Source organism: Cetorhinus maximus, chromosome 5 (genome assembly GCF_964194155.1).
Source record: "Cetorhinus maximus chromosome 5, sCetMax3.hap1.1, whole genome shotgun sequence".
Lineage (NCBI taxonomy): Eukaryota > Metazoa > Chordata > Chondrichthyes > Lamniformes > Cetorhinidae > Cetorhinus > Cetorhinus maximus.
The window spans coordinates 98674546-98696733 of record NC_135883.1 but is presented as its reverse complement, the minus strand read 5'-3'; the positions used below and the strand labels follow the sequence as shown (position 1 = coordinate 98696733).

Genomic DNA, 22188 nt, shown 5'->3' with positions numbered 1-22188 from the left:
CTGCAAGGAGCCACAAAGGCCCCTCAGGTCTATAAACAGGACCTGCACGTCACAATTCAGGCCATGCACCTGGCGGAAGAAATATGTCGCCAGGGCACATCATCTCGGAGGAGTTAAGAAAGATGTAACTCTTATAGAGTCAAAACAATAAACTAAATTAACAATAACAGGGGAGAAATCAAGCACAGCCCCTAAGTCAGGTCAGCTGTAAAATCAAGGAAAAACTTTAAAGGAACCTTACAAACATCAAATCAAGATGTGATTAAAGGGGTCAACAAAACACCCCAGTCCCCGCGGTGCCCACCGGGCATGGAAGGCCTCGATGGTGCCAGCAGACACCGCGTGCTCCCTCTCCAGGGACACCCGGCTGCGAACGTAGCCGCGGAAGAGGGACAAACAATCGGGCGGGATTCCCCCCTCGATCGCCCGCTGCCTGGACTTGTTAATGGCCAACCTGGCCAAGCCCAGGAGCATGTTCACAAGGAGGTCCTCCTCCTTCCCGACCCCCTTCCGCACCGGGTGTCCGTAGATCAGGAGCGTGGGACTGAAGTGCAACCAAAACAGTAACAAAAGGTTTTTTAAATAACTAAAAAGGGAGTGCAACCTACAACACCCTATATACACGTGGTCCACGGACTCCACAAGACCTCAAAAAGAGCAGGTGTCTTGGGAGTCCGTGAACCTACACATTCTACGATTATAGGGGACTGCTGCATGCAACACCCTCCAACCCAGGTCCCCGATAGAAAGAGGGAGAACACCTCCGTAGAGGGCCTCCCATCGGGGGCCTCCGCCGCCGGACGGCAACACGGCACGCCAGGGCGTGTCCGGGCGGCGGACCAGGGCGAGAAAATGGAAGGTGTGCAGCAGCAGTCCATACAGAAAACCCCTCCGCACCGTGCCAAATGGCACGGAGGGCATGTCCCCGAGGCGGCTCATATTATTGCGGGGCACTGGCACCCGAGGGAGGGTTCGGGGCTTGGAGCCAACGTGAAATTCCGTCCGAACAGGGGAACGTTCAGCCGGAAGATCACCGCGCACCTGGGTCACCTCGAGACCTAAAATGACATCGGGTCTGAGCACGACCGTCTTTAGGTCTTGGATGGCATCGGCTGCGACCTGGACACTCACTGATGCGCGGCGCGCCAACTCCTGCGGGAGCATCCAGCCCAGTCCTCCGCCACCCAGCACGTCCCCGATCCTGGTCACCCCGGCAGCCACAGCCCTCCTCTCCGCCAGCCACTGAAAGGGACGGAGGGGCGGATTCCTGAGCAGCGGCTCTCTAACGATAGCCACTACTCCTGACGGGGAAGAGCTGCGTCGCGAGGCGACCATGTTCCAGACTTTGATCAGGTCCTGGTAAAAGACGGGCAATGCCTGCAAGGAGCCACAAAGGCCCCTCAGGTCTATAAACAGGACCTGCACGTCACAATTCAGGCCATGCACCTGGCGGAAGAAATATGTCGCCAGGGCACATCATCTCGGAGGAGTTAAGAAAGATGTAGTTGCACAGCCTGGGCACGGGTGTCAATCACTTGTACATAATGTTCGCTGTTGTAAATAAACTCCCAAGAATGTATCCTTGCCTAGGGCTCCTTGTTATGACAAGCAATGCTCATGTCACTCAGATGTGAAACCTTGGTTCCTGCACAAGATAAAGGCAGGCGTCTCAGTCCAGGGCCTCTTCCTTATGCAGCGTGTAACCATCAGGCCAAAATGATGGTCTGGCCTCACACTCACTGGACATATTACTGATGCCTGCACCTCGATGGTGCTTGTCATTGCTGCCAGAATGTTGTGGGCAGACATCACAGAGTTCTCATTCTCTCTGTGTACTCTCAGCACCTTTAAGGTGGGGCTGGCCCCCATCTCTTCAGCATCTGTGACCAGTGATGCTGTGCCCCTGAAGGAGTCAGGTGCTGAAGACTGACAAAGGATCAGATGCTTTTAAAGTTTCATGGCAGTATCTCTATGATATGACCCTGAACACAGAGCACAAGCGAACTGTCCTCTGCCAGTCAGGAGCTAGACAGAGAGGCAATGTGAAGATTTATGCAGTGTTCTCATTGCATGTTGTCCATGACTTAAACCTGAGCACTGAGGGTTTGTGTGATGCCATCAGCCACACAGGATTCAAACATTCACAGATACAACGTGAGGGTCAGGACTGTCCTCACTGCATTTCGTCATCATCCTCCACGGCTCTTGCGGCTATGAGGGCCTCCTGTGTGCATCTGCCTAGTCTGGCCGGTGCGATGGCCTCATCACCGGCATCCTTGCCTTCGAAGACCTCATAACCATCATGCCCTTCAACATCCTCCACATCGTTGGAGACGTGCAGCTCTTCCATCTCCTCCTCAGCCAGGTCCTCCCCGTGTTGCATTGCCAGGTTATGTAGTGCGCAGCAAGTACGACATCCTCAGTGGCCTGCATTGCAGTGCTCCACCAGACCTCTCAAGGCATGGGCCTCATTAAACCGTTGCTCTGCTGCAGTCTGAGGCTGCCGCACGGACGTCATCAGCCACAGCCTGTTTGGGTAGCCCTTGTCCCTGAGAAGCCAACCTTGCAACCTCTGTGGACCCTGGAAGATGTCAGGGGTCTGAGGCCTGGTAAGGGTGTTAGAGTCACAGATGTTCCCTGGGATCCATGCTCAGGCCTGTAGGATGCGTTTTTGGTGGTCACACACCAGCTGAGCATTCAGACAGTGGAAGTCCTTGCGGTTTACATAGTTGACTGCTTGTTGCCACGGAGATCTAAATGCCAGGTGAGTCAGTTAGTGGCACCCTGCACCTGTGGGAAACCTGAGATATATGCAGGTCCCAGCATTCTTGCTTCCTGGCTTTCCTGATCCCGGTCGAAATGTGCAAAGTTCTGTGCCTTCACGAAGATGGCGTCTGTGAGCTCCTGGGTACACTTGTGTGTGGACGCTTGCAAGATCCTGCACAGGTCACCTGTGGAGTCCTGGAAGGAGCCACTGCTGTAAAAATTGAGCGCCGCAGTCACTTTTATGGCCAATGGCAGTGGATGCCCTCCATGCCCCCGTGGCGCCAAATCCTACAACTGGTGGCATATGTGACAACCAGTTCCCTAGACATGTGCAGTCTTCAACGACACTGGTTCTCAGTCATCTGCAGGAATGACAGGTGTCGCCTATAGACCCTGGGTCTAGTGAGGTGCCTACGAGCGACAGCTCTCTGTGGATCCTCAGCTGCGTGTGCAGCAGGCCTTGCCGCACCTTCATCTTGAGGGAGCTTTGCTCTTTGCTGAGCCAGGCCCCTCAGCTGCACTCTTCTCCTTCTTCTCTGGTCTCTGTAAGCCATGAGGCATACCACTAAATGACCAGGCTCCATGATCCTGATGTTCTCCTCCTGCAGGATTAAAGAAAGAGACGTGTAGGTTAGCATATGTGCCTTAAGGACCCCTCTTGGTTAAGCCTGAAGGCCCCTTCACGCATGCAGGAAAGTGCTGGCCACCACTTGATGGCCAGTGTGCAGTGCGCTTCATGGCTGTCCAAAACCCCACTCCATTTGACCGATTGGTGGCAGCTTCGGCCACTGGACTGCATGCTGTGCTCTCAGCTCAGGCACAGGCATTCTCCTGCAACTGTACTGTTAACTTGATCCATGTTGGATACTGGTCCAAACCTTAATAAAGACATAGCAAGGGGCTCTGAGCCAATCGCAAGGAAATTCTACAACTTGCCCACTTGGTCAATTATTCTGCTGCCCCTAAAACGCACATTAATTTTCAGTCTGCGCCTGAGGGGTGAAAAGTTCTGGAGTATTTGGTGGCATTTTCATGCTTTTGCGTTGCTTGAGTGGGCAGAAAAGCTTCAGAGGCCCAACTCCAAGCAGGTCAATGGAGCTGCAGCTGAACAATCTCATCTGCGGAAGGATGCTCACTTTTGACAAGCTTTTCCAAGTGCATGACCGCTTCCCTCACCCCCACCCCCCCACCCCAAACCTCCCCAACCACCCCCACCCGAGCATGTGCTTGTGTACTTCCTTCAGTCTGTGCTGCTTTGCACCCCTCCACCCACCCCTCCGGGCCTCGCCTGCACTGGAGTCCTTGCTCCGGCACTGCACTGAAAACCAGCTGGGAAAAAGTGATTTTCCTGCGCCCCCCCCACCCCAAATGTGTGGCACCCCTTCCTCGATGTCCTTCAGATGATGCTTGCGAGCGCAATGCAAGTTTGTATGCATGTACCTCCGAGTTCCCCTCGAAGTTCAGCTCACCAGGTGCACGCCTTTTAAAGGCAGTTGTGAAGCGCGTCGTTCTGAAGTCTTGCCGACATGTGTGGTAAATTTGACGTGGGGGAATGATTCCGGCGGGCAGGGCTTACAATGATTTGTGAAAGTATTGAGATTAGGTTCCCGACGTGCAGTGGCAGGAAACCCTGCTCACCATTGACGGGTGGAGCGGATGATTGCAAACTGGTTTCACGACAGCATGAAACCGATTTTTGGCCTTCTCACCATGTTGTCCTCTCACGCCCGCCATGACACCTGCCACCAATGGGACCGGATGATTCCACCCACTGTGCGTCGGTGGTGGAGGGATTGAATGTTTGTGGATGTGGTGCCAATCAAGTGGACTGCTTTGTCCTGGATGGTGTCCAGCTTCTTGAGTGTTGTTGGAGCTGCACTCATCCAGGCAAGTGGAGAGTATTCCATCACACTCCCGACTTGTAGATGGTGGACAGGCTTTGGGGAGTCAGGAGGCGAGTTACTCGCTACAGGATTCCTGGCCTCTGACCTGCTCTTGTAGCAACAGTATTTATATGGCTAGTCCAGTTCAGTTTCTGGTCAATGGTAATCCCCAGGATGCTGATAGTGGGGGATTCAGTGATGGTTATGCCATTGAATGTCAAGGGGTGATAGTTAGATTCTCTCTTGTTGGAGATATTCATTGCCTGGCACTTATGTGACGCAAATGTTACTTGCCAGTTGTCAGTCCAAGCCTGGATGTGGTATATATGAACTTTCAGAAGATAGTCAATCAGGTTTCGCAAGAGGCTTGCTACTGAATTGAAGGCACATTGGATTGATGAAATGTAATTCCCCCCCGTAGACGTGGCTAGGAATCCATGGGTATTGTTTGGATGGGATGGCTGGGGTGGGATGTGGTGATGCTTGTATTTCTATGTGCTCCATGGATCTCTGCTGTCCACCTCCTTTACATTAATTTAAATGGCTTGCACATTGACACACGAGAAGGATTTTGATGTTTCCTGATAAATGCAATTTAAGGGGCATGGCAAACTAAGGAGGAACGCAGAAGATTGCAAGAAGTTGCAAAATGGGAGACAGGTAGCAATGCAGAGAAATGCAAAGCAGTGTATTTGAGGAATAAGAACAGTGAAACAACGTCCAGGGATAATTTTCTCAATTGACCTATATCCCACCCATTAAGAACAATAAACCATAACTCGAATTCTTTAACGAAAAAGATCTCAATCAGCTATTTTTTTAAGAAGTTTAAGGAATGCATAATAACATTTGTGTTTTAATGATTGATCATGGAAAGAATGACAAACTGAACAATCCAGCTGCAGTTAGTAGACACATTGTGTGCACAGTCATTGCTGTTCACTGAGATCTCACCAGTGACCACAGGAATCACGATAAAACTATACAGAACTTCCAAAGATGAGAAGGTACAGGTCCACCTGACACCGTTTACACACACATTAGACATGAGGAAGATATAGTGACAATTCAAACTGAAAAATTTGAAAGCAATGGGCTTGTTCTAATAATTGTTATTACATTTTAGTTCAGTGGAACGCCTTGTTCCAACCCAATGAAGGGAAGCCTCCTGGGAAATAATGAAGATTGGGAGATTATCAAAACTCCACAAATTTCTGGACTTACACTGCAATACCCTTGCAATGGGAATGAAGGTGAGTACAATACAATAACAAAATAAACATTATGTAGTTTTATTCAATAAGAAAAGGGTTTGAAATACAAATAACACAAGAACCTGTGCAATGACACAATGTTACACGAGGCCTTGCCCTGGGAAAAATTTTGGTACATAATCAGGGTGACAGATAATAGGAGCGTGGAGATAATGATTTTTCCACTTATCTGCATTTTTAATAATGATTCATCAAATCTTTGGCTTTCCTGTTAAGTATCTTCTCGCAAAAATCTGTTAAAATGTATCTGCAAACCTTGTACTTGCCTTAAGTACTCAGTTTGTTAATATTACTGCACATTTATTTAGTCTTTCACGAGATGGCTTCCTTGGTCTAGCACTGTGCTTGAGAACAAGAGGAGTACAAGCAAAGCAGTACAAAGCTATCCAGTAGAAGCACTGCATAGAGGAATCTTTGGGCATACAAGCTTGGAGCTTTCTGAAACCGTATTAGCTGTAAAGCTAAGAGGAAAAAGAAGGTTGCAATATTTAAAATTAAGAAGACTCTTGTGTAGGAAGCCGAAAGGGATTGTGCAGTACTTCGAACAGTGGCTCCTGGTTTCACAGAACCATTTTTTACATTTTTGTTTGTGCCTTTTTCTGGTTTCACATCAGAAAAGTCCACAAAGTCAAAAGTCTCCTTCACATCGTCATTTCTCTCATCAGAAGTGTCTTCTTGCATTTTCTGCAGTAACTTCTTCCGCTCCCTTTTCTCATTCATTTCAATTTGTGCAAAAATATCTGGAAGGTTGTTGGAAAATTTATCACCATCACCTTTTCCTTTTCTCAGTTTTTTGGCCTTGCTTTGTCCAAACGAGACAGAAAATAACTTTTCAACAGCTTCCTCGGTCTTCTTTTTGTCTGACAGTTTTAGAAGACGCTCGGCAGTCTTTCGGAAGTTATCAGTGTTCAGGACTCGGGCCAAGATCTGCTTTTCTAGCTGCTGAAACACTGGTTTTACATGTTGAAGATTTTCCTCAACAACATTCGTGTAATCTTCCACCTCCTGCACTGAAGCATCCCTGATTGCAGAAGCTCTGTCAAACACGATTTTCTGGTGGTCAGCTAATACCATAGCAAACAGTGGTTTCACAGCAGTTTCCCCAGTTAAGAGGTAAACTGTATACGTTTTTTCATTTGTTGCTAGATATACGTCTACCCGATCCAAATCTCCTCGAATGCTAAAGCTTTGAATCTCCACAGAAGGTCCAAAGAAGATATAGGCTGTTCTGGTGACTGGGTACCTCAGCATGGTTGTGACATTCACATAATGTGTTCCATTGTATGGGTATCCACGGGGGTAAGTCTTGAATGCCAGTCCAGCCTTTTCACTATTGCCTTTATCGTCCATCCAGAACATTGTATACTGGCCATCCTTTTGTCTAATAAATGCTCCATTCACTCCATCTTCAGAGGTTTCCTCAAAGGCCACATCTGTGTTGTGGAAAAATGCACTCATTTTTTCAAGCGGGCTGTCTTCTTGCAAGTGGATTTGATCCACGAGGAGTAAAAGCTGGGGTTGCAGAAGGAGGAGGTTCCTTTGGGAACTCTTTAGTTTCAAGCTAGGGCTGTAAGCTCCCACTGCCTCTCCTCTGATAAAGATCACTCCATTCTGCTCCAAAGCTGCAATGACCTGGCCACGGCAATCCCCTGAAATCCCATGCTTATATTTCAACCACTTTGAGTTGCATGCTTCTGTCACCTGCCCTTCCCAAGGGCTGAAACAAGTGTCTGCTGTGGCTGGAGAGAACATTAAAGCATTGTTGAGAAAGGTGTATTTTGGGCCATACAAAGCCTCTGTGATGAAAGGCACACCATTCGGTGCGAACGTGAAAGAGTTCTGATCAGGATGTTCATGACCAGCATTGAAATTCTTCCACCCATTAATCCATTGTGAATATTTCTTCTGATGAACTATGTCATAGATTGCACGACCTCCCAGTTTACCTGATTTGAAGGACAGGAAGGGTCGGTTAACTTCCGCTGGTAAAGCCCCTCCATAAGTTACAACGCCCCAGTCTTCAAAATAATGTAATTTTGGGAACCCATAACCCAGAGGCGGGACTGGAGTCAAGGAGCCATCGTACCTGATAACAAATAAAAGAAAGGCTAAAGCTATTTTGACAGCAGGAAATAGGAAAATCATATTATAAGAATATGGGCTCAAAAATAACTGAATTTTAAGTTAGGTACAACAAAGCGTAGCTTTCAATTTCTCATTTTTGGCAATTTAATCAGAATAGATCAATAATCATCAGGTCATTAATCATCTACTTCATTAATATTTACATAATCTTTACCCAACAACATTTTTCTGTTTCCCTTACACAGATTTTGTGCTCAGGCAGGTGAGGATGCTATTCACACTTCTGCAACCCAATAGCAATTTTGCTCTGAGTCTAAACTGTGTTACAGACGTGATGACGATAATAGATGCTATTAATATTAATGTTTATAATATCAGTAGGCCTTGTAGAACTATCTGTCAATTAAAATTGGCAACCAGACAAGCCTCAAATTTCTGACATGAATTCCTGATGGGCAAAGTTCCATGTTAGCAGTGGGTAATTTGTAGAATTACATTTTATATAAACCAAAGGGACTTAAAGTCAAGTATTGCTTTAACTTGTCTGAAGATATTTTATAAAATAAAAATTCTCCTTTGTTTGATCTGCTGCACAACCATTCCTTGGTAGAAATCTTTCTCAAAATAATGTACTTATTATCCTCTTTGTTTCATATCTCAGAAGACTTTCTCATGTCCATCTGCAAGGTTCAGGGTCAAGGTAAGAGGTGGAATTGCAGCCAAAAGAAAAAGTGATACCTGGGAGTGAGGGCATTGGCCTACACCAACCCGTCACAAAATTCCCAGGAGAGGAAGTGGGCTTCAACAACGGCCACATCTCTTCACCACAGCCCTTCAACATGAAGACCTGGATAAAGTGATTAGCAAACTTGATGTACAACACTGAACCTGGTGTCTCAAACATCAAGATTGTTGACATGCTGGAAGTTACCTATGTTGTTCCTTCCATCATACAAGAAAGCAGTGCAAATTATATGGTTGATGAGGAAACATGCAAACTTTGGATGACAGTCAACATGTGCTTGATTCCCAATATAAGTGGGTTCTGGAGGCAGAGGGAGGCAGTTAGCTGTTGCTGAAACCCCACACTTTTGCAGGAGGCACCATTCCATAGGGCACAATTTGTGCCTGTGATGTGGTAAAGAGGATGGTAGCAGCACACTCATTTTATAGTGAATATTACCATGCTGCCAATGAGGAGCTCCTGGTACCTGCTGTATACCTAGAGAGAGCTCAAATCTACACTCGCCACTTAATGACTGACTAGCCTCTTTTTTATTTTACTCCAGATTATTTCATTCACTCAATTTGTTGTCATCTTACCACAGGAATTCAGTATGGAGTGTACACCACCTCTGTCCTTTGGCTGGTGTGCCCGGCCCTTCCCGTATTCGATTCTTTCTAACCTGCTCTGCTAACCAGTTGCCACTGCCATTGCGCAGTACGTAGGTATCCAGAAACACCAATTGACTTTCAGGCCCATAGAACCAGTTGTAGTTTGAATCAGCAATGGCTACAGTCCTTCGGAAACCTGGAAGACGTCAAAATCAAAATTCAGTGCCAAAGAGAAACCACAGAACGAAGTAAAAGTAAAGCAAAAGTAAATTGAACACTGCTTTCCCAGAGGTCATTCGGAAAGTAGGACCAATAAAACGAGGTATAACTGATAAGGCATGTCAATATCACACAAGCTATTTGTGCCACTAGATGTTCACATTAATTTTATGTCAATTTTGATATTTCAGGAATTTCCAGCTTTTTCTCCTGCTTATTCATGCACAGGCACAAAACGTTTTGACATTTGTTTAGCTTCACATATACGGGGTGGCATAGTGGTATTATCACTGGACCAGTATTCCAGAAGCACAGGGTAACGTTCTGGGGACCTGGGTTTGAATCCCATCACGGCAGATGGTGAAATTTGAATTGAATAAAAATCTGGAATTAAATGACTGATGATGACCATGAAGCTTTTGTCGATTATCGTGAAAGCCCATCTGGTTCCATTTGGGAAGGAAATCTGCTGTCCTTACCTGGCCCACATGTGACTCCAGAGCAATGTGGTTGACTCTTATATGCCCTCTGAACAAAGGCAATTAGGGATGGGCAATAAATACTGGCCTGGCCAGTGATGCCCACATCCTATGAACAAATAAAAAAAAACCATAATGGGCTTTTACATGAGGATTATATTATATTACTATGTTAACATGGGGAGAATTTTCAGCTCGGCAGGCGGGCATGTGCCCGACCCAACCAAGTGTAAAATAACGCGCGATGACATCGTCCCGGCGTCATCGCGCACTCGCGCAATATTTCAGTTGGCAGGCACACACTGGAGTCCGCAGCACGCCCGCCAACAATTAAAAGGCCTATTAAGGCCATTAAAAAGGCAATTTAAAAAATGTTTTTGCTGCTCATCCAACCTTACGGTTGACGGGCAGGCGAAAAGGCCAAGTGACCTTTGCGTTTTTTAGGAAATCTCACCCACGGGCGGGATGGGAGGTTTCCAACAGCAAATAAAAATAAAATAAAATTTTTAAAATTTAATTAATACCATGTCCCTGCTCATGTGACAGAGTCCTATTAAGGACTCTATGTTTCCATATAAAGACAGAGTCACATGAGGGGACATGTTGTATAACATTTTAGAAATCTTTATTTTTTATTTTGAAAAATGTTTCATCTCCCTGAAGCAGCTCTGTGCCTCAAGGAGATTTTCAAGCGCGCACTCGCGTACACGCCCGAAGTTGGCACTTGGCCTCCACCCCCCCGCCCGCACAGGCAGTGCCGAGCACTGCAGCTCACGTTTCACGACAGGCAGGCCTTAATTGGCCCACCAGCATGAAATCGTGGTCCGGCCCCGATCACAGGTGACGATCAGCTTCCCACCTGCCCCCGTCGAGCCCGCCTGATGAGGGGAAAATCCTCCCCTATGTTTCTATGTTCTGAAACATATAAAAGTTGCTTAGGTTGTTACGGAATTGCCATTGGGCAGAATATTACGCTGATCAGGCGGGCGAGCACCCGGGCCAATCTGGCATGAAATCGCGCGAGATAACGTCATCCCGCGCTCGTGGGATATTTCAGTTGGTGAACGCGCGCAAAGGCTGGAAGCACGCCCGCCGACAATTAAGAGGCCAACTCAGGTCATTAATGCCGCAATTGTCTTTAATTTTACGGTTGGCGGACGGGCGAATCGGCCACGCGGTCTTTACATTTTTCTTGAAACCTCATCCAAGGGCGGAATGAGGTTCCTGTGATGCAATAAAATAAAAATGAAAATCGGTGGCCAGCATTTTCATCATCTATATTTTCAGGTGCCTGATTGGAATGCTTGGACATTTTTTTTCTGCTTTTCAAAGCTTTAGTTTTTATTTTTACCGTCCTCAGCTCCCTGAGGCAACTCTCTGCCTTCAGCGAGCTTTCTGTCAGCGCTGGCCTGCGCCTGCTTTAACGTCAGCGCCCGTCCCCACCCCGGTAGCGCTGAGCTTCTCAGCGTGTTTAACGCTGGCTGGCCGTTAATTGGCCGGCCAGCGTGAAATCGCGGTCAGTGGCCTGTTCCCCGGCCGATCCCAGGCCTGCCGATCGCGCCCAACCTAAAAATTCTGCCCATTGAGTCTTTTTCTTATAAATGCAAAAAATAAACCAGTGTCATGAGGATAGATTGATACCAGTCATAATGTAGGATCAATCTTATAAAATCACATTCCCTCAAACTCAGAGCAGGTCTGATAACCATGACAGGGGCTCTCCAGAATTTTATACCCTTTATTGATGGAAAAGCATGAGAAATATACCCAAACCCAGCTACTGAGATTCCTACTGGGAGAGTGAGGTCCGGATTTCTGCCACGACGGAGAGTCTCTCCACCATGGCGAAAATCCCAGAAGTGGCCAAAATTTCTAGGGCCCGCCCCCGAACCTGCCATTCACAGGGGTGAGACTGGAGTTGGGCCGGGATTCGCGGATGCAAGATTCGCGGAGGTAGCTGGCCATTTAAATCACCAGCTGCCTCCACTGGCGGGATGAGGTTTCACGTAGGGTTTTAAAAAGTTCATTAAAGTTTCAGTGAAATGTATTAACACGTCCCATCTCGAGTGACATTGTCACATAAGGGAGACATGTTAAGGATTTTATTATTTTTCTATTTTTAAAGTTTATACAGCTGTCAGCGATCTCCCTGAGGCAGCACTTAGCCTCAGGGAGATGTGCGCTCTTTCATACGCATGCAAGAAAGAGCGTACTCTCGCATTTGGGGAATCCCCCCCCCCCCCCCCCCCCCCCCCCCACCTGCACAGGGAGCACATAGCGCTTCCCGGAGTAAGTCACGCTGAGCAGGCCTTAATTGGCCCGCCCACTTAAAATGGCGGTGCGGCCTGCTTCTCTGGCGGGGTTTGGCTCCCTGCCCGCCAGAGATTGGGTCGGGCCCGCCCACCCGACAGGCAGAAAATTCTGCCCACAGAAACTAGGAGCAGGAGCAGGCTATTCGGCCCTTCGAGCCTGCTCCACCATTCATTATGATCATGGCTGATCATCCAACTCAATAGCCTGCTCCCGCTTTCTGCCCATAATCTTTGATCCCTTTTGCCTCAACAGCTATATCTAACTCCTTCTTGAAAGCATACAATGTTTTAGTCTCAACTACTTTCTGTGGTAACAAATTCCACAGGCTCACCACTCTCTGGGTGAAGAAATTTCTCCTCATCTCAGTCTTAAATGGTCTACCCCGTATCCTCAGATTGTGACCCCTGGTTCCGGACTCCCCCACCATCGGGAACATCCTTCCTGCATCTACCCTGTCTAGTCCTGTTAGAATTTTATGGGTTTCTATGAGATCCCCCCCTTATTCTTCTGAACTCCAGAAAATATAATCCTAATTGACTCAATCTCTCCTCATATGTCAGTCCCACCATCCCAGGAATCAGTCGGGTAAACCTTTGCTGCATTCCCTCTTTAGCAAGTAAATCCTTCCTCAAATAAGGAGACCAAAACTGCACACAATATTCCAGGTGTGATCTCACCAAGGCCCTGTACAATTGCAGCAAGACACCCCTGTTCCTGTACTCGAATCCTCTGGCTATGAAGGCCAACATACCATTTGCCTTCTTTACCGCCTGCTGCACCTGCATGCTTACCTTCAGCGACTGGTGTACAAGGACATCCAGGTCTCGTTGCACATTCCCCTCTCTCAATTTATAGCCATTCAGATAATAATCTGCCTTCCTGTTTTTGCTACCAAAATGGATAACCTCACATTTATCCATATTATACTGCATCTGCCATGCATTTGCCCACTCACTCAGCTTGTCCAAATCACACTGAAGCATCTCTGCATCCTCCTCACAACTCACCCTCCCACCCAGCTTTGTGTCATCTGCAAATTTAGAGATATTACATTTAATTCCCTCATCTAAATCATTAATATATATTGTGAATAGCTGGGGTCCCAACACCGATCCCTGCGGTACCCCACTAGTCACTGCCTGCCATTCGGAAAAAGACCTGTTTATTCCTACTCTTTGTTTCCTGTCTGCCAACCAGTTTTCTATCCATCTCAATACACTACCCGCAATCTCATGCGCTTTAATTTTACACGCCAATCTCTTATGTGGGACTTTGTCAAAAGCCTTCTGAAAGTCCAAATAAACCACATCCACTGGCTCCCCCTCATCAACGCTACTTGTTACATCCTCGAAAAATTCCAGTAGAATTGTCAAGCATGATTTCCCTTTCCTAAATCCATGCTGACTCTGTCCGATTCTGCCACTGTTTTCCAAGTGCTTAGCTATTAAATCTTTTGTAATGGACTCTAGAATTTTCCCCACTACCGACGCCAAGCTGACTGGTCTATAATTCTCTGTTTTCTCTCTGCCTCCCTTTTTAAATAGTGGGGTTACATTAGCTACCCTCCAATCTGTAGGAACTGTTCCAGAGTCTATAGAATCTCGGAAGATGACCACCAATGCATCCACTATTTCTAGGGCCACTTCCTTAAGTGCTCTGGAATGTAAATTATCAGGCCCCGGGGATTTATCGGCCTTCAACCCCATCAATTTCCCCAACACCATTTCCCTTCTAATACTGATTTCATTCAGTTGCTCCCTCTCACTAAACCCTGTATTCCCCAACATTTCTGGTATGTTATTAGTGTCCTCTTTTGTGAAGACAGAACCAAAGTATGTATTTAGTTGGTCAGCCATTTCTTTGTTCCCCATTATAAATTCCCCTGTTTCTGACTGTAAGGGACTTATATTTGTCTTCACCAATCTTTTTCTCTTCACATACCTATAGAAACTTTTACAGTCAGTTTTTATGTTTTCTGCAAGCTTACTCTCGTACTCTATTTTCCCCTTCTTAATCAATTCCTTGGCCCTCCTTTGCTGAATTCTAAACTGCTCCCAATCCTCAGGTCTGTTGTTTTTTCTGGCCAATTTGGTAACCTCTTCCTTGCATCTAATACTATCTCTAATTTCCCTTGTAAGCCATGGTTTGGCCACCTTTCTTGTTTTACTTTTGCGCCAGACAGGAATAAACAATTGTTGCAGTTCACCCATACATTCTTTGAATGTTTGCCATTGCCTATCCACTGTTATCCCTTTAAGTAACGTTTCCCAATCCATCATAGCCAACTCGCGCCTCATACCATTGTAGTTTCCTTTATTAAGATTCAGGACCCAAGTCTCAGAATCAACTACATCACTCTCCATCGCAATGAAGAATTCCATCATATTATGGTCGCTCATCCCCAAGGGGCTCGCACAACTAGATTGCCAATTATTCCTTTCTCATTACACAATACCCAGTCGAGGATGGCCTGTTCTCTAGTTGGTTCCTCAATGTATTGGTCCAGAAAAACATCCCGTATACACTCAAGGAATTCATCCTCTACTGTATTGTTACTAATTTGAATTGCCCAATCTATATGCATTTTGGAAGAACATGATTGTGGAATCTGAAATGTGCAGATTAGAACAGGTAAGAGGAGGTCTGAACTTGGTGGATTCTTATCGATAGCCAGGGTACCCCTTTGGAGAGGTAAATTATGCCTTTCGATAGGGTTCTGGGGCACCTTTGGGAGAAGCAGGCACCCTTTGGGTGAATTAAGGCATCCTTTGGGATTGTTAGAAGTGAGCATGATTATGCATTTTTTACACACAAAATCATTGGAACTGCCAAGCTGTCCAGGAGATGTCTAGCTGTCTAGGAACTATCCAACTGTCCAGGAGAATTCTAGCTGTCCAGGAACTGTCCAGCTGTCCAGCTTTCCAGGAAATGTTGAACTGTCCAGGAGATGTCCAGTTGTCAATTAACATTTGGGAGCTGTCCAGCTGAAAAGCTGTCAAAGTTATCAAGGAAGTGTCGAACCTGTCAAGTCTGTCAAAACCATCCAGGAACTGTCAAATCTGTCAATGCTGTCCAGGAACAGTCAAAGCTGTCAAGGAACCGTCCAAGGCTACTATGTGAATTGGCATGGAGGGGCTAAGGGCAAAGGGTGAGGGGGACATGGGTTGACATGAGTTGGCAAAGAGGTATGGGGTGGGTAGAGGGACATTAAGTTGTCACAGGAGTGTCGGGGGCCATGGGGTGGATAGAGGCATAGTTTGGCATAGGGGTGTGGCAGCCATGAAGGGTATGTGGGGAGCATGGGTTGGCATAGGTTGGCATGGATTGGGCATAGGGAATGTGTAGGGGTGAGGGAGTGAGAGCTGAGGTCTGGGGGATATTTTTGTTTTATTATTTTTTTTTACTTATTTAAACACCATGCTGTAGCACAGAGGCCGGCCTTGTGCCCACCCACCTCTGTACACAGCAACCTGTGGGTTCGTTCCAGGGTTACCCACCTGACTCCTGTTGCAACCCCTCCACCCCGCCGACTGAAAATCCTACCTGCAGGTGACTATTTTTAAAGGTTGGGTTTGCCGAGCCGGGAAATCACCCAACTCCGCACAACTGACCCAGGAACAAAAATCTGGGCCTGTAAATTCAGTCCTGATATCTCCTTTACGTAGCTGCCAAGAAAACAGCTCAGGATGAAGCATCAGCGGACAATGAACCAAGGACCTGCCTTCAGGCAGAGCATACATGAAGAAAATGAGAATCTACTGTATGTATAAACTAAACTTTGAAGTACTGATGTAGTGCTGCATTGTCAGAGGTCTTTCGATCAGGCTCTGTATCAATGTTTCAGGTCAATGTTAAAGATTTCAGGCCACTGTTCCAAGAAGAGATGATAATATCCTGACCAGCAATCCTTCCTTAGCCAATGCCACCAACAATAGATTAACAGGTCACTTATCTCAATCCTGTTTATGGGATATTACTGTTTGTTAAATGGCTGTTATGTTCACATATATAACGCACTGACTGCACATCAAAACAAATAATTGAATATGAGTGCTTTTGGATATTTCTTAAAGATGTGATAAGCTGCTATACAAATGCAAGATTTCTCTTAAAAGATTCACCCCCACACGCAAAGGAGTAAATTTCACCCAATGTTCTCAGGGAGAGCCAAGCTCAGAAGGTGTGGGTTGAAGAATTAGGGCTACTATATTATAGCCCCATCTTTATCTTGCACTCCCTTTGGCCACAATTTCCCCAATTGTTCTGTAGGAATAAGGAATTTACCCTTTGGTTGATTCCATGGCAACTTGCCACCCAGGGAATTTTTGAATTTGAACTTGCCAAGCTAAACAGGATTATATCAAAAGGAACATTTTTCAAACAGGAATTTTATAATAAATATTTGTAATAATAATTATTCCCACTAATTTAAGATTTCAAATAAAGCAAAGAAAACCTTGCCAAGCAAAAACCCTAAAGCTCAAAGTCCAGGTGCCAAGTGTGTGTCCTTGTGCACAGTTAGAAGCGAGATTGAATGGTGAAGGTAAATTTTTAAACTGCCCGAAAAAAATCTTTCTGGGTGACCGAGCCTTTAGTCAATTGACCTAATACCTCCTCATATGGCTTGGGGTCATATTCTGTTTTGTAATGAACCTGTGAAGTGCCTTCGGACAAGTTGTTGCTGTTGTTGTTAGCTTGGAACCAGAGCCTGAATCTTCTGGTCGGCATGCGGGGTACGGGCCCCACTCGCCGACGCGTAAAATGATGCGCGCTAACGTCAGGCGTGCGTCCCAACATCACCGCGTGTCATTCCAATCTACAGTTCGGCGGGCGCACAGTTGATTCTGGTGCGCGTCCGCCGAACTGTCAAAGGCCTGTTAAAAAACCAATTGAAACTATTAACAGGGCTCCCCGCCCAACCTTAAGGTTGGCGGGCAGGTGAAGAGCCCAGGCAGTCTTTGCATTTCTCATGAAACCTCATCCATGGGCGGGATGAGATTTCATGAAGGCTTTATAAATTAAATAAAAATTTTAATTGAAATACATAACCATGTCCCAGCTCATGTGACACTGTCACATGAGGGGACATGTCTGAGTAATTTTTTAAATTCTGTTTTTCCATTTCTCATAATGAAATTAATCTCCCTGAGGCATTTCTGCGCTTTATCGCGCACATGCGTGAAACAGCACAGGCCCCGACTCTCCCTCCTCCTCCCGCCCGCACAGAGGGGGTGAGCGCTTCCGGGTGGGCGTCACACTAGGCGGGCCTTAATTGGCCCATACACATAAAATGGCGGCGCGTAGCCAATCACGGGCGGGAATCAGCTGCGCGCCCGCCTGCACCAGCTCCTGCCCAGAAGCCCCCCCCCCTCCCCACCCCAACCCAACGAGGAGAAAATTCTCGCAGGAATCTAATTAAGATTTGCAGAAGCTTGTACACATTTCGATAACATAGTGGATTTTGTTTTACTGCAGTATTTTGCCTAACTTTTAACCCCACAACTTCCTTTCTGCAAATATCACTGACTCAAATGACTTCTTCCTTTGGATGGAGGACACATTTGAAAGAAGCAGTGGTCTGATTAAAAGAAAAAAAATTCTGTCTGAACACCATGAACAGTCACCCCTGTCTACAACCATATCACCATTTTGTTTCCTAATGCAACTGTATATCCAGCTGCTGGGAGCCCTTTCATCTCATGTTCTGAGAGGTATCCTCTCAGTAGCATAGCTGAGATTGTGAGTTTACCATTAGGGGAATTATGAACACCAAATGAATACCCCAACACTTCACGGCTCGCTTTTTTGGATAGAGTTCCCTCCTTTTTATGTATCACCTTGCCACCTGGGTCCAACTTAAGGTTTTATAGAGCCTAAAATAAAGCTCCTTGTGTTTAAAGAGCAGTTGGGGATAACTCTGAAGAAGGATCACATAGACTCAAAACATTAACTCTGTTTCTCTCTCCACAGATGCTGCCAGACCTGCTGAGTTTTTCCAGCATTTTCTGTTTTCATTAGGGATCACTTTACTTTTATCGTGCCAAATCCTACCTGGGAGAACAGTCCTATAGTAGAAAGCAAAATGCTGCTTGATCCAAGGGTGATCAAAGTGGCTGATATTGAAGTGCTTTTGTACCAGAAACATGTACTGGAATAGCGATCTAGTGGTGTAGCTGCCATAAGCCACGCCTTCATACAAGGAGCCATCCTTAACATCCTTCAATAGGACCATCGACTTCTCCAGAATAGCAAGGACTTGTTTTGTCCATAAGTAAGCTTCTTGGAGATAACCTGAAGATCACAATGAGAAAGACAGCATCTGAGTAAAATTGATAACATAAATTTACAAATTCAACAATAGCAACCCTTCCCAAAATGGTACCTTTGAACAAATGCCAGATGTTTGTTTAATAACATTTTTAGAAAAGGAGATTGTGCCAGAGGACTGACAGACGGCTAGTGTTGTTACTATGTTTAAAAAGAAAAGTGGAACAAGGCCTGGGAACTATGGATGATATAGCTTAAAACCAGTGGTGGAAAAGATAGTGGAAGCTTTACTGAAAGAAGAAGCAGAAAAACATCAGAAACAAAAACATAATTATCAGCATGGATTTCAAAAGGGAATTAAAAGGGATTAAAAGGGGATTAAAGAGCACGGAGAGAGAGACGAGAGGCTATTAATGAGTGCAGAGAGAGACGAGAGGCTATTAAATAGTGCGGAGAGAGAGAGAGAGACAAGAGGCCATTAAAGAGCATGGAGAGAGAGGCAAGAGGCTATTAAAGAGTGCGGAGAGAGAGAGAGAGGGGAGAGGCCATTAAAAAGCGCGAGAGGGAAAAAAGCATGGAGAGCAGCTGATTGGTGAGTAGGATTGGTGAATATTTCTAGGCTTTAAAGTAAAAGTAAGGTCTTTAGTTTGTGTTTAGGTCTCTATCTTTTTTCTCTTTTTTCTTAAAAATAGCTTGTTAAGCATAGGATCGATACTAGTGTAAAAAAAAAATGACATTAAAGTGTAAAGAGCGGAGGATTCTACAGCTGGCATGGACAAGATGAGCCGAATGGCCTCCTTCTGTGCTATAACTTTTCTATGGTTCTAAGTGTAAAGTGCAAGGATACTAGAGTAATTAATTAATAAATTCAATAAAATATGATAGCAATGGCAGGAAGGGTGATGTGTTGCTGCTGCAGCATGTGGGAGCTGCTGGACACCAAGGTGATCCAGGGTGAACACATCTGTAGTAAGTGTTTGCAGTTTGAGGAACTTCGGATCCTAGTTGAAGAGCTGGAGTCCGAGCTGTGGGCATTGCACGACATCAGGGTGGGGGAAAGTTACTTGGACACTTTGCTCCAGGAGGCGTTCAGACCCAACAGGTTAGATAATTTGAATTTGGTCTGTGATCAGGAACAGGAGGATGTGGCTGCAGGTGAAGCGGGTTTGGGGACCCGGGGGGTAGCATTCGAGGAGCCTCAGCCCCTGCAACTGTCCAATAGTTATGAGGTTCTTGCAAGCTGTGTAGGCAAGAGTGGGGGCTGCAGGGAGGATGAGCGAACTGACCACAGCACTGTGGTACAGGGAGCCATTCAAGTGGGGAGGAAATAGGAACATAGCAGTGGTAGGGAGTAGTATAATTAGGAGGATTGATACTGTTCACTGCAGCCGTGAGCGTGAGTCCCGAAGGCTGTGTTGCCTGCCTGGTGCCAGGATTAAGGACATCTCCTCAGGGCTGGAGAGGAACCTGGAGTGGGAGGGGAGGGATCCAGTTATCGTTGTCCATGTTGGTATAAATGGCATTGAAAGGACTAGAAAGGAGGTTCTGCTGAAAGAATTTGAACAGTTAGGAACTAAATTAAAAAGATAATAATCTCGGGATTACTACCTGAGCCATGGGCAAACTGACATAGGGTAAATAAAGTCAAGGAGTTAAATGCGTGGCTCAAAGATTTTAGTGGGAGGAATGGAATTAAGTTCATGGGGCACTGGCACCAGTGCTGGGGTAGAAGGGAGCTGATCCGAAGTGAACTGTGCTGGGACCAATGTCCTGGCGAATCAAATAACTAGGGTTGTAGAGAGGGCTTTAAACTAAATAGACGGCGGGAGGCTTCTGGAGAGGGGATACATACGCTTACAAAGCAAAAGGATATGGCAGCATTGCAGGGCATCTATTTAGGTAATGATACCCAGAGTGTGACAAGAGACAGAATGTATAAACTTTAAAAAAAGCAGAAAATAGGGTCAAAGGGGGAAGAAATGGTAAACAGGCAAAATTATTGGCTCTTTACTTAAATGTACAAAGTAATTGGAACAAAATAAATGAATTAACAGCACAAATAGAGGTTAATGGGTATGATCTTATGCCCATTACAGAGACGTGATTCCAAGGAAATCAAAGCTGGAAACTAAATATTCAGGGCTATGTGACTTTTCGAAAGGGCAGGCAGGAAGGAAAGGGTGGTGGGGTAGCTTTGTTAATACGAAATGGAATAAGTCCGATAACAAGAAATGAGCTTGGATCGGAAAATGTAGAATCCATATGGGTGGCGATGAGAAATAACAAGGGGAAGAAGACACTGGTGGGAGTAGTCTATATGCCCCCTGATAGTGGCTATACTGTAGGACAAAGAATCAATCAGGAGATAATGAGGCCGTGTAAAAAAGGCAACACATTAATTATGGATTACTTTAATCTTCATGTAGATTAAGAAAATTAAATTGGCAGAGGTAGCCACAAGCAAGAAATCATAGAGTGTATTCGAGACAGTTTCCTAAAACAATATGTCGTGCATCCAACCAGGGATCAGATTTTGGACCTGGTAATGTGTAATGAGGCAAGTTTAATAAATGATCTCAGAGTAAAAGAACCCCTAGGAAACATTACATGGTTGAATTTTGCATTCAGTTTGAGAGTGAGAAACTTGGGTCGGAAACAACTGTGCTAAACTTAAATAAGGGTGATTACAAAGGAATGAGGGAAGAGCTGGCTGGAGTGGACTGGGAAAGGAGTTTAGCAGAAAAGACGGTTGATGAACAATGGCAGACATTTAAGAAAATAGTTCATGACTCACAACAAAGATATATCCCAGTGAGGAAGAAGGATTCTAGGAAGTGGATAAACCGACCATGGCTAACCAAGGAAGTTAAGAATAGTATCAAAAAGAACAAATAAACATACAATGTGGCAAAGATTAGTGGTAAGCCAGGGGATTGGGAAAGTTTTAAAAACCAATAAAAGATGACCAAACAAATAATAAAGAGGGCGAAAATACACTTTGGGGGTAAACTGGCAAGTAATATAAAAATGGACAGTAAGAGCTTCTTTAAATATATAAAAAGGAAGAGGGGAGCCAAAGCAAACATAGGCCCCTTAGAGAATGAGGCTTGGGAAATAACAAAGGGGGACCAGAAAATGGCAGAGTTGAATAAATACTTTGCATTAGTCTTAACGGTAGAAGACACTAATAGTATTCCAAAATTACCATATAATCAAGGGGCAAAAGGAGGAAGAGGAAATAAATACAATAACAATCACAAGAGAAATAATACTAGGGAAATTAATGGAGCTAAAGGCCAATAAGTCCCCTAGACCTAATGGGTTGCATCCTAGGATATTAAAGAAAGTAGCTACAGAGATAGTGGATGCACTGGTAGTAATCTTCCAAGAATCCATAGATTCTGGAAAAGTCCCAGAAGATTGGAAAACTGCCAATGTAACACCCTTATTCAAAAAGGGAGGGAGACAAAAATAGGTAACTATAGGCCAGTTAGCGTAACATCTGTCATTGGGAAAATGTTAGAGTTTATTATAAAGGATGTAGTAGCAGAGCATTTAGAAATGCAT

At 45.5% G+C, this 22188-nt stretch overlaps 1 protein-coding gene across 2 annotated transcripts in view; it reads right to left on the bottom strand.

Moving 5' to 3' along the window:
• Positions 1-5925: 5925 nt before the first annotated feature.
• Positions 5926-22188, bottom strand: part of dse (dermatan sulfate epimerase) — a 99960-nt gene continuing 83697 nt past the window's right edge. For both annotated transcript variants that reach the window (XM_078542227.1, XM_078542228.1), the window contains 3 exons: positions 18406-18645; positions 9332-9539; positions 5926-8009 (listed from right to left, as the gene is read on the bottom strand). In XM_078542227.1, coding sequence (XP_078398353.1) covers positions 6257-8009; positions 9332-9539; positions 18406-18645 — 2201 coding nt within the window. In that variant the 3' untranslated portion in view covers positions 5926-6256. The remainder of the gene's footprint in view (positions 8010-9331; positions 9540-18405; positions 18646-22188) is intronic.